The sequence below is a fragment of the Lonchura striata genome, chromosome 5 (assembly GCF_046129695.1).
Source record: "Lonchura striata isolate bLonStr1 chromosome 5, bLonStr1.mat, whole genome shotgun sequence".
Taxonomy (NCBI): domain Eukaryota; kingdom Metazoa; phylum Chordata; class Aves; order Passeriformes; family Estrildidae; genus Lonchura; species Lonchura striata.
In genome coordinates this window covers 21,544,941-21,556,989 of record NC_134607.1, presented here as the reverse complement: position 1 = coordinate 21,556,989, position 12,049 = coordinate 21,544,941, and the positions used below count along the sequence as shown (strand labels likewise).

General features: G+C 43.3%; 1 protein-coding gene across 1 annotated transcript in view; it reads left to right on the top strand.

Annotated features, from left to right (window-relative positions):
• SYN3 (synapsin III) overlaps window positions 1-12,049 on the top strand; it is a 188,054-nt gene that overhangs the window by 42,622 nt on the left and 133,383 nt on the right. The window contains exons 4-5 of the mRNA XM_021553949.2: window positions 146-237; window positions 11,554-11,710. Of these exons, the coding sequence (XP_021409624.2) occupies window positions 146-237; window positions 11,554-11,710 (249 nt within the window). The remainder of the gene's footprint in view (window positions 1-145; window positions 238-11,553; window positions 11,711-12,049) is intronic.

Sequence of the window (12,049 nt, the reverse complement as noted above, 5' to 3'; positions counted from 1 at the left end):
GGATCTCCAGTTGCCTCACAGAAAAAAAAAAATAAAAAAAAAAAAGGAAAGGCACATTCCAGACAAAGAAAATTCTGCGTCTGTGTCTGTGTGTTTGTGTCTCTGCCACCCTTGAGTAACACTTTGTCCTTTTTCTCCATTCCAGGCTGAGTTCTCTGAGTTGAACCTGGCTGCTTATGTCGTGGGTGGCTGCATGGTGGACATGCAGGTCATGAGGAATGGCACCAAGGTGGTCAGGTGAGGAGCACCAGCTGGTCTTGGAAGCTGGACTCTGTGGATCAATGTTGGGGCAAGCAGGTTGGCCTCATGGGGTGACAAATATCTGAATCAGGGCAGCACAGTGCTCGTAGCTTCAAGGATTCTTGGAAGTGGTGAAAAGACTGGCCTGACTCTGGTGGGTTTGTATCAGGTCTCAGGTGCACATTATGCCATACAGTCATTGTTTCTGGTCTAGACACTTTGTGCAACAGCAAATGCCTCTTTCTCAGGTTCTTTTTAGCCTTCAGACTCCCAATAAAAGGGACAACAGATCTCCCTTGATTTTTCTCTCCTTCTCTGAAAACTAACCCTCATTTTAAATAGAGGCTTTAATTCATTAGCCTATCTGCCTATCTATATTCATTAGCCTATCTGTCTTGGGCCCTGATCCCAGTGAACTGCCTTTGCAATAGCCACTAAGCCCAGACGAGAAACTTGGCATAAGCCAGCAGTATGCTCTCACAGTCCTGAAAGCCAACCACATCCTGGGTTGCCTCCAAACAAGCGTGGCCAGCAGGGCAAGGAAGGGAATTCTGCCCATTTGCTCTGTTCTGGTGACCCCCCACCTGAAGCACTGCATCCAGCTCTGCGGCACCCAATGTAAGAAGGACGTGGAGCTGTTAGAGCAAGTCCAAAGGAGGGTCTTGATAACCATCCAGAGGTTGAAACACCTCTCCTGTGAAGACAGGTTGAAAGTTGGGGCTGTTCAGCCTAGAGATGAGAAGGAGAGACCTTATGGGATCTTCAAGTACTTAAAGGGTACTACAGTGGAGTTCTGCAAGGGCGTGTAGTGATAGGACAAGAGGGGACATTTTAAACTGAATGGGGCTGATTAAACTGAATGGGAGTGGATTTAGGCTATATACCAGGAAAATATCCTTTACTGTGGGGGAGTTGAGACACAGGCACAGGCTGCCCAAAGAAGGTGTGAATGCCCATGCCTGGCAGTGCTCCGTGTTGGATGGTGCTTTGAGCATCCTGGTCTAGTGGAAGGTGTTCCTGCTCATGGCAAGGGGGTTGGAACTAGATGACCTTTGCATCCCTTCCAATGCAAAACTATTCTGTAATTGTACAATTCTGATGCTTGTAGCCTGATTTGTTCCTGAAACACCACTTTTCTTTTTGTGGGAGGTTCCCAGTGCTCTGGCCTTGCCCTGTGGTATATCTCAGAAATAATACCTATCTCTGTCATGGGAATTTCTGTCCTACTAGCATTACTTCATAATTGCAGTCATTGCAAGCAGACTCTTTTCCCAAGCAATGCTTCTCCAATCGCACATCCAATCCCTTCCCAAAAGCATTGCTCCCCTTCTTTAAAGCACGAGAGTGACAGCAATTTGGAGCTGATGTTAGATGCATCTTTACAAGTTCTATGTAAAGAATAGTGTACATTGTCACATCTGTGTATGATGCCTCTGTTTACCTTCACCAATATTGCCTTCTGTCCTATTATTCCCAATCCTTCATCTTTATGGTTTCATCACTACTCTACATTTCATCTTTGATACAATAGCTTTTCTATGTTTATCTTGAAATCTCATTGCTGTTCCAAATTAATTTTTCTAGCCATCCTCCTTCTTTTTGTACAGTTCCTATGCACTTTTTGGTGTATTCAGCATCTTTGAGTTTAATACTGTTGACACATTTAATCAATGCTTTTGTCTGTTTGCAACTAGTTCAAAGTTAGAGGTAGAGACACATAATATAGCATGCAGTGATATTTTTGAAAGGGATTATTAGAACAGCTGAAAAACTGTAACTTTGAGCATGCTGGTCTCCGTTTATTTTCTCAAAATCTCATTTCCAGTCCAAACAGTGCAAAGCAAAACATGTCACTGACAATTAGCTATGACTGTAGTCCATCAATTAATTTCAGGTTTTGACGTCTCTCTTAGTACATCCTCAAGTCTCCATTTGCTCTTTGGTAAAATTTCATGAGCCTCTGCTAAAAAATTTTAAAGCTGTGTCTGTTACATGCATTTGCTTTCTCGTGTCCCACAAATGTCTGTTTCTGAGTGAAACAAAGCATTATGTCCCGTGAAGTAGCCGCTGGAGCACTCATCAGACAGTGTGCAGCGCTAATGCACTCCTGTGTTCGCTTGCTCATGGTGCTGGAAGGTTTCCCAAGAACCATTTCCTAGGTTGATCACATCTTCATTTTCCTTCCTGTGTCTTTCCTCCCAAAGCCACTCATACATCTGGCAGAAAGATCTTGAGCTATTAAACTGAAACTGAAGACAAAATTTATTTTACAAAACTGTCTGGGGCATGGTGTTCATGTTTCTGCTCACAGTCAACGCACAGGTATTCCAGCTACCATTTTTGCATGGATATTTATATGTGAATTACATGGATTAGCTCAGGTTTTTTGTTTGTTTGTTTGTTTGTTTTCATCCCTGCATGTTTAAGGACACATTTGCATTGTGGGAAGATTTGGTAAATATATACTTGTCTGGATATGCAATTTATATAGCATATATTACATGCCATAATCCTTGCAAACAGCAAATATTTTTACAGCCTGTGTTGATGTGCCCCTGTTGTGCCCAGCTCAGTGAGTTTAAGAGCTCAGGTCAGCCAATGTCCACAGCCACTCCAATACTCTAGAAGGTATAGAAATTAAAACTCTTTTTCACTTTAGAAAGGAAATTGTGGAACTGAGCTGTGTAAAGGCACCTCAACACATCCACATGGGTACAGCTGCCTCTCACTCTCTTCAAGTCCCACCATCCCACCCACAGCTGTGTCCTGCCTGGCCACAGACACCTTTCAGAGTGCCCAGCCACAGGGAGACACCTTCAACTCACACATGTGCACCAACCCTGCTCCTGCTGTCATCTTCTTTCCATCACTTATTTGGCCTCTGTTAATTATTGAGCAAAACATTCAGTCCAAAGTCAGAATGGTTCTAGATGGTGAAATATAATACTCATAATATTTTTGAGTACCCAGAGTCATGCAAATCCCACTGACAACTTATAAGGAGATAAATAGAGCACCATCTTGCTAATAAGCACATTTGGGATTCCCCCTGCAGGAGCCCTGCCTGCTTCACATTCTTCTTCAAAGGGAGAGCAATAGAATGTAGCAGTTTACTGAAAAGACTGGACTATGGGCCAGTAGATTTAATCCACTTAAATAATAAATTTCTTAACAGCAACAATTAATATTCAGGTTCATATTAAACAACCACTGGGCTGCCATCTTTACTGATAAGCTATCTAACAATTTACTAGCCTATTAAATTCTGCCATTTTGGAGCAGGTCACCTAGTTCTTTCTTTAAACTGGAAATACCATATGGAACCCATAAAGCAAAGTTTAAACCAAAGGTTTTTTTCTGCTGATCAGTTGATATTTTTTGACACCTTGGAGTTAAGGCAATCTTTCACACCCCATGTCAACTGATTTGAACTGTACCAGGAAAAAATTGTGGTTCTTTTACCAGGAATATAAATCCCCTAGTAAGAAGGTATAGCAATCCTTAAAGCCTTCCATTTACCACTTTTGCCTCAGGAAAATTTAAAATAAAAAAAAAAGAAAACGACACTTTAGAAATACTATTGGCAATTACAGAAAGCAAAGATATGGACATATACATGACTCCTAGCCTGTGCATCTTGAAATTAGTAGCTACAAGTAAGTTAGCAAACAATTTAACTGAAGCCAGACATTACTTATGTTGCCTGAGTTTTAAAACAAGTGTGGTTCCAAGAATTTTAATTTTATAGTAACAATGTTCTGGGTGTACAGATTCTCTTTTTTAGTTACTACATTCTGCACATCTATACAAGAGGGTGGAGAATTTGAGATAATGTCAGCAAAATGTGCTACTGGAGCCAGAGACTATCACCTAACAAATCTAAAAAACTGCATCTGTGTTTTCTGTGCTAGATCCACCATGGTTTGTGAAGGTTCCATCAGCCTGTTCAGCACATTTCTTCAGAGAGCTGGACATGAAGCATCTTGTGCAGCCTCTAGCAAGCACTTTTCTGTGTCAGTGCCTTGTAACCCTTGCCCTGGCTGAGGACACTGGTGGGATGAGCTGAGCAGAAGCAGTGTTGGGTTCAGCCAGGACTGGTGGGGTGGGGAATCTCCCACACATTGGTCCTTGTTATCCGAGTACTTATTTGGAAAAAATTGGCAGCAGACCTTCCCTATTGAAAAGTTAAATGTGGGAATCAGGAGGTAGTGTTTATTCATCTCAAAGGATCTCTCACCAACTTAGACACAGCAACTCCTGCTCCCAGTGCATACACAACCTCCTTTTGGACAGGTCGACCCACAAAAATAGAAAGAGAGAGAGTGAACCATCTGGAATCTAATTTACTCTAGAAAGCTCTTGGACTGTGTCACTTTAGATGGGGTTAGATGTGAGGAATGGGATTTTATTTTTACATTCCTCTGAAGGGCCTTTCATATCAATATTTTGGCAGTGTAAAGAGGCTGTCAGTGTTGGCACTGCACCTACTCTGAGATGCACTTTTGCTTTCAGGATATTATAAAAGTGTCTAAGTAGAAATGAAAATTTGGGCTGTGTCTGTTTCTGACAGCAACATTTAGACTCCCAAACTATGATCTCAGGTTCTGTATTCAATTAAATGGTTGACTGTTGGGCTTCAACAGACTTCAGCTATTAATTCCAGTAGATATAAGGCAGGGATATGTTGAAAATCTGGACAGCTCTTTTACCTGGGGAATACTAACGTCTTTGGGAGCATTTCAGACCTTTAAGGATATAAATTAATCATGCACCAGACTGCTCTCATCTCCTGTCTCCCTGTAGAGCTTCCTCTTTTGCCATTGGGGTCAATCATCCAGGAAAGAAAGGACATTTTTGCATGGGACCTATCAGAGTGGTGGCCATACCACTTCGAGTGTGGCATGCAGGCTCTGTGCAGCCCCGCAGCACAGACAGCAGCTGGTGGACCAGGAGATGCCCAGGGTCTGATGTGGGGGGGACCCTGCCAGGAGAAATGGCCCTGGCAAGTGCAGAGGGGTGTCCAAAATGGCAGCACAGGAAAGAGGAGCAGCACTCAGGACAAAGCCTTTCTGCGGGGAAATCTCTGCCATGGAATGATGTTTAGCCTTACAGGCCTTGCCTGCATCTGGCCTGTGTGTGCAAGGTGTGTGTCTCCCCTGCTCACCCTGGATGATGTGCCCTTGCACGGCCGTGATGGGGTCAGTGAATTCTCCAGTTTGTCCACACAAGTCCATTCATTCCTGCAGTTAACACTGACATTCCTGTTGCTCCAGCTGATTCTGTGCTTCTACCATTCCCTGTGCTGTGACAACAGGACAGCAGCCTATTGAATCACCATCCCCCAAAAGTACTTTTTTCCTTAAGCATATTTTCACACTGCAAGCTACAGTATGGTCACAGCTTGAGGAGGAAAATCCTTTTACATGGGAGAGGTAGAGAAGAAACTGGCCAACTCACAGGTGTTTCCCTGCTATTCAGAGCTTGCAGACTCCAGGAGATAATGATGACTAAAAAAGATACATCTGCTCCAGGATGCGAGACTCTTTAAAGCCCAGTGAAGACACTGTCCTCTGCCCACTGCATTTTTCCCATCCCAATACATTCACTCACCCCAAAGGCCCATTGAGAAGCAGCTGCCTGAAAGGGGCGTGGAGGTTTTCTATCCTACAGAGTCCATGCTTGCTCACCACACGGTAGTTGCACATTGCTAGAAGCATATTTTCTTGTCTCTCCAGGACTATTTGTTCACAAGAGTTGATGGTTTCTTGTAGGCCTTCTACAGGGACAATGCCCAGGAAGGTCATGGGAGTAGCTGCTGTTTCTGGACTCTGTTGTAAGAAGTACTGGTAGGCAGTAGCTCATTGTCCAGCTTCTCATGCTCCAAGAAGCTTGTGCCTAAGACAAACGCCAGCCATTGTCTAATTCCTGTCTCTTTTAATTTAGCTATTGACCCTAATTAGGATCTTTTTTGAAATGTCTTTTTCTAGTTATTGTTGTTGTTTTGGGGGTTGGGAGTGGGGTGGTGTTGTGTTGGTTGTTTTGCTGTTCCAAACCAAATTTCTGCAATTTTCTATGAAGTTGCAAATAGGAGAAAAAAATGGCAGAAACTGATAGGGAAAGTTTAGGTTTCTAGCAGCCACATTGAAAAATATGTTGAGCGCATGGTTGCCCTAAGTTTCACAGAAAGTGCCCCATGGTGGAGTACAGTATGTGCTATGTATTTAACACTGAGAAACATTTGGGCAATATTTTTTCTATTGATGGCATGGCAATCCATAAATGTAATGGAAAAGTGTGTGTAACAGCCTGTAAGCTTTTGAAAATTCAGTTTAGGCAAGGGACCAATGTGCTAAATGACCACTTTCCTCACTGCAATACCATGCAGAGACAATGAGCTGGGGTGAGGTGTCTAACGGGGTATATACCCTGGCAAGCTGCAGTTGCATATGAAGCAATTTAACACCTCTAGTAAACATTTATAAACTGAGAAATTATTCCCATATGGTGGATGATCTAACGTGTTTTTTCACTAATATATCCCCCTCTTCACCTGCCTGTCCCTGTCCTCAATACTTTATTTAAAATCTTTTTTAGCAGGAAGTACGAAAGAGAAGGGACAGTGGCGTGTGATGATTTATGTATTTATTCTCAGTTACTTCCACCTCAGCTCCTGCTGCTAAACAGCTGCTTGGAGGCCTGCTTCTCCCCTCGGGGTTTGCTGATGTCCCAGATGAATAATGTCCCCCTTCACCTCCCCGGCAGCTGGCGCCCAGCCGATGTGCAGGCAGGATGCTGACAGTTATCGGGAAAGCATTTGGCATGCAGGCAGCTGCCAGAAAGAAAAACTCGCTCTGAGCAGACCAGGGTGGAGAGCATTTCAGATACTAAACTACTCCCTGACCCTTTTTGCATTTACAGTAATTCTTTCCAATAAGGAATAAGCCACCAGGGTCTGGAGCACTCAATAAGTAGTTCATCCAGGATTAAATACAAGAAGAGTTGAAAATTTTGTATATTGTTTCAGTCTTGATCAGCTATTTTCTTTATCAATCCTGCCACAATTTGTCTTCTTTCCACAGGGGTTTTTACTAAGGCTTCTTCCAGGGAATGGCAATCATTCTAATGTCACTTCAAAGTTAGCCCTGCAATGAGCATGGTGTTGGGCCAGATGATTTCCAAAGATCCTCTCCAACCTAAATTACTCTATGACTTTATTCTGTGATGTTGGAAAGTATTTGGATCACCTTCTGTAAAAGCTTAGATCACAAGCATTTTGAAGGCAAGTTGGTGTTGGCAGGTGTGGTTGTTACTACTTTCAGGCTTTGTCTGAGTCCACATGCTTTTCCTTGTCAATGTCAATCAGTTTAGAAGTAAAATATATGGCAGATTTTTGAGACTGTCAGAGTACAGTTCAGAGAGTGTGTGACATGATTTAATGGTTAGCTGAGCACTGACCTGTGGCCGAGAAGCAAATCAGAGCATCTTCCATGCTGTCCTCATCTGCCTGCAGTGGTATCCTACTGCAACTGTGATTCCTGGCTCCTGCTGCTTTTGTGTGGGAGATTTCCCACACTTCCCATGTTTTTTTACTCAGCCATTCTCTATTAAAATGTTAAAAAAAAAAAAAAAACAACAAAAACAACTCTCTCCTCCAGCCCAGCAAGGAGAGATTATTCTTTAGTCTATGTTGCTTTCTTTTTTCTCTAAAACCAGCTCTGTGTTACCTTATTTATATAGGCAGTCACATTTGTTCTTTCTTTGAACATTTTCAGCAGGGTTTATTTCTATCTGTGGAAAATATGACATGAGGTTTTGACTGAAAGAACATTTTTTTCTTAGCAAATTTTCCACTTTACTAAAGCATCAAACAGAATGTTAAATCTAACACTGTGATAGGAGAAAATGTCATTGATTTCATATTAATTTTCAGTAATGTAGTAACAATGCTATTACACTGAAGAAACGCACAAAAAGAACTTGTTCCTATTTATAAATGCCATTTTCTATTAGGTGTCAGACACCTGAGACACTGCATTTTTGGAGGGATTTTTGCACTTCTTGGGCAAAAGTTGCAGCCTCTTATGGCTTGGACTTGTGCCTCAGACGTTTCCCTGAAGGGTTCATTAATTGCCAGTAATGCAAAACTTGTATCATTTTGCTAAATTATGCAGCTCTCTCCTCTCTTTGTCATGCCAGATAGGAAAGGCTTTGGAAGGGAACTTAGACAGAGTGTCTTGATCCCTGGGAAGTATCTGAAAGCTGAATGAAATCTCCTAGAATAATGGAGGGTAGCCAGAACCTGAAGTGAGGATGTCATCTTCAGTGTCCTGGGAAGACCTTTTTCTATTGACACAAAGGGCAGAGTGTCTTGTAAGACTGTCAGTCTTCTAAAAAGAGATCAGGAGAGCTCATCCTTCTCCCAAAACACCAGGAAAAATCTCACTCATCTATATACCAGCATGGTGAAATATAAAGCACCCTTTGGCTGCAAATGATTATGCACAGCAGAAGGGGTCATAAAGAAGTATTTTGACAATCACAGAATTGGTTGGGAAAAACATCTAAAAGCATTGATCCAACCATTAATGAGCACTGCCATTTTCACCACTAAATCACATCCCTAAGTGCCATATCCACACACCCTTTGAACAGTTCAAGGGGTGGCGACTCAACCACTTCTCTGTGCAGATTGTCTCAAAGTTTGATAACCCTTTCCATGAAGAAATTTTTTCTGATATCCACTAAACTTCTCCTGACACAACCTGAGGCCATTCCCTCTTGTCCTATACCTTGTTACCTGGGAGAAGAGGCTGATCCTCACCTCACTACAACACATTCCAGCACCTCATGTCTTTCTTTCAGTGAGGGACCCAATACTGAACACAGGATTTGAGCTGTGGCCTCACCAGTGCTCAGCACAGGGGGACAGTCTTATGTGTTGGTCACACTATCTCTGATGCAAATAATGTATTCTTCTGTGCTCTTTCTTCATGCCCTCGAATCTCTTTGTGCTTCAGTGAGAAAAGCTGAAGGACCAGGAAGCAAGCCAGAGTTATGGCTATATGCAGAAATAAGAAATAGGAGATCTAAGTCATTAAACATCCCAGCAGGAATTATTGTCAGCATCTTCTCTACCACAAAGCAGGCTGGAGAACTGCTTTCTGCACAGAAATATTATTGATTGTTATTCATTTTGCCGCTGGTCTTCGTTTCTCCGTTCAGGCTCTACTGCTCTTCAGCTGATGTTTATTCTCAGCTAGTCCCAGCCTGGCACTCCACTGCCTTGCTCTCAGTATCCATGGGAACATTCACATTGTTCCACAGCTCTAAACAGGGATTCAGTGTCCACCTTCACTTTAGAGATTCACTCCTCATCTTCTGCATGAGAGAGTACCCTGCCTTTCTACAGGACACAGAGTTAGAGAATAGGCTTTTCTACATTAATTCTGTATTCTTGTGCCCATTGTCTAAGTGGAGAAACTCTTTCTTTGCCAGGATCTGAAAAGACAAGAGCTTTTTTCCTGAGATTTTGGCTGGCAAAAGTAAAGCAAATGAAGGCAGTTTCCCAGCCACTGTGTGTCCTCCCCCTCTCAGAAAGCTGGATGAAGAGAGACATGCCCGGAGTTCCTGCCTCTCCAGGCACCACAACTGTTCAGTAAGTCAGCACAGATACCGAGGCCTGGTCCTAAGTAGCTGGTTAATCCTTCCTGGGGACCTGTGCCTGCCTCCAGGGTACTTTCTACACAGCAAGTTCAGCAGAATGGAGCAGCGCAGACTTTCCAAGATTTGTATTTACTTGCTGTGTCTCAGCAGGGGTCACCCCATTGACACCAGGGAGGTCCATAAATCAGCTGCACAGTGATAGCACAGCTCTCTCGGCTCATTATGCATCTTGCTGCTGGAGGAAAGCACCACCTTTGGTGCCAAGTACATTAGGGAACATGCCTAGGCTTAAAAAAACTCCATGGGAGGGAATCACAACATTTCTACAGCTTGGCCTCTTGCATCACAAAAGCTGAGCATGCTCCTCACCGTGTCTCAGGCGGGTGATAACGCAAGTCCAAGGTCAACAAACAAAATGAACGGCTTTAAAACAACAAAGCTGTGCTGGGGTTTGTGTACAGTGTTTGTTGCCACAATCTGGCCCAGAGTCACCATCTCACATTTCCCTGCCAGAATGATGGAAATATAAATAGGGGCTATAAACCCAAAGTATTTCCAGCTCATACATCCAAAGGATAGAAATTATAGTCTCTTAGCAAGGAAAATGTTCGAGGGTAGTGAGGTAATGGGACCTGGTTACAGAGCTCATTTCTCTGAAAATCTTTAATACAGCATGGAAATTTTTCAGTGTCCTTGATGCAACCTCTGTTAACTTGTAAAATAACCCCTTCTTTCCGTGGAAAAGCCCCTTCCTTCGAGAATGAACTGCTGAGCTCCATTTTGGGAACCATTTCTTTCCAGCTGCTGTTTCCAGATATTTTTGAATGGCTTTGAAGACAGAGTGTCAGCAAGGAATAAAATCTGGCTGCTTGAAAGATAATCCATTGCCTGTTGGCTTACCTAGAAAGGGCCTCACTTTTCTGTGCAATAACTGAGGGCTGGTGCTGTTGAACTATAGGAATCCAAGCTCCACTCCTGCTAAATAATATTGTGGAAGTCCATGCCATGAGTCACAGCAGTGTATGAGGGGCTCTGCTCATTTGATAAATTACATTGCCATGCCTGCCCTTCATTTGTTGGCTCACAGTTGTAAGAGCCTGGGGTGTGCTGCGTATATAGCAAACTGATTAAAGAGAGAATGTGTGTCAATGTATGGATGTGTACGAGAGCTTTTTGAAATCCCTTATGATCTTCCCACCCACTGGGCATGGCTTCAATAAGGAGCTCAATCGTCAGGAAACAAACTTGCTCCCTCATCTGCGTTGCACATTGCAACGAGCTTGCCAAGTACGGCCAAGCTTTCAAAAAGAAAAAAGAATCACCCACCAGTGAATTTATGACCCTTGGCTCTGCTTGTGGCTTGTTCCTGTGCATGCCTGAGTGACATGGAAACTGCAGAAAATCTGTTTGGCCTGTTTCTGTGCTCTCACACTTGCAGCTACATTGGATTTTTCCTTTCTTTTCTTAATGACTAGGGAGTTTTGTTGGGTTTGTTACGTTATAACACAAGCAATACACCATGAGAGGCCCAGAGTAGAGCAACATGTGTTAGTGAAAAGAAACTGGGAAGGATGGAAAAGAAACAAGGAATGGTTAGGGGTGCTTCTGGAGCATTTGAAAGTAAAACACCATTCTCCTCATCTCTTCCAGGTCTTTCAAGCCGGATTTTGTCCTGATCCGCCAGCACGCCTACAGCATGGCGCTGGGGGAAGACTTCCGCAGCCTCATCATCGGCCTCCAGTACGGCGGCATCCACACGGTCAACTCCCTCTACTCCATCTACAACTTCTGCAGCAAGCCCTGGGTGGTAAGTGATGCTGCAGCTCTGCTGCGGGTCAGCACCGCAGAGGAGATCGCTGGTACCGATAGAAAACCCAGCTCGCCTTCCAGGAGTTTCACAGGAGTCGGTCTCTTTAGGTTAAAATCTAAACAAACTTAGAAATCCAGGAAGGAGTTTTTTGGGGGGAAAGCCTACCAGCACTACTTCTTTATCAGCCTCTAGTTGTATCAAGGTGTTAATTTTTCACCCTGAGCAGGATGTTTCCTTCTCCCACTCTAAAGGATCACCAACAGCTGACAGTGCAGCAGTACCTAGATTTCTTGTAAGGCATGGGAAGGACCTACATGGGAAGAGGTAGAGAAAATC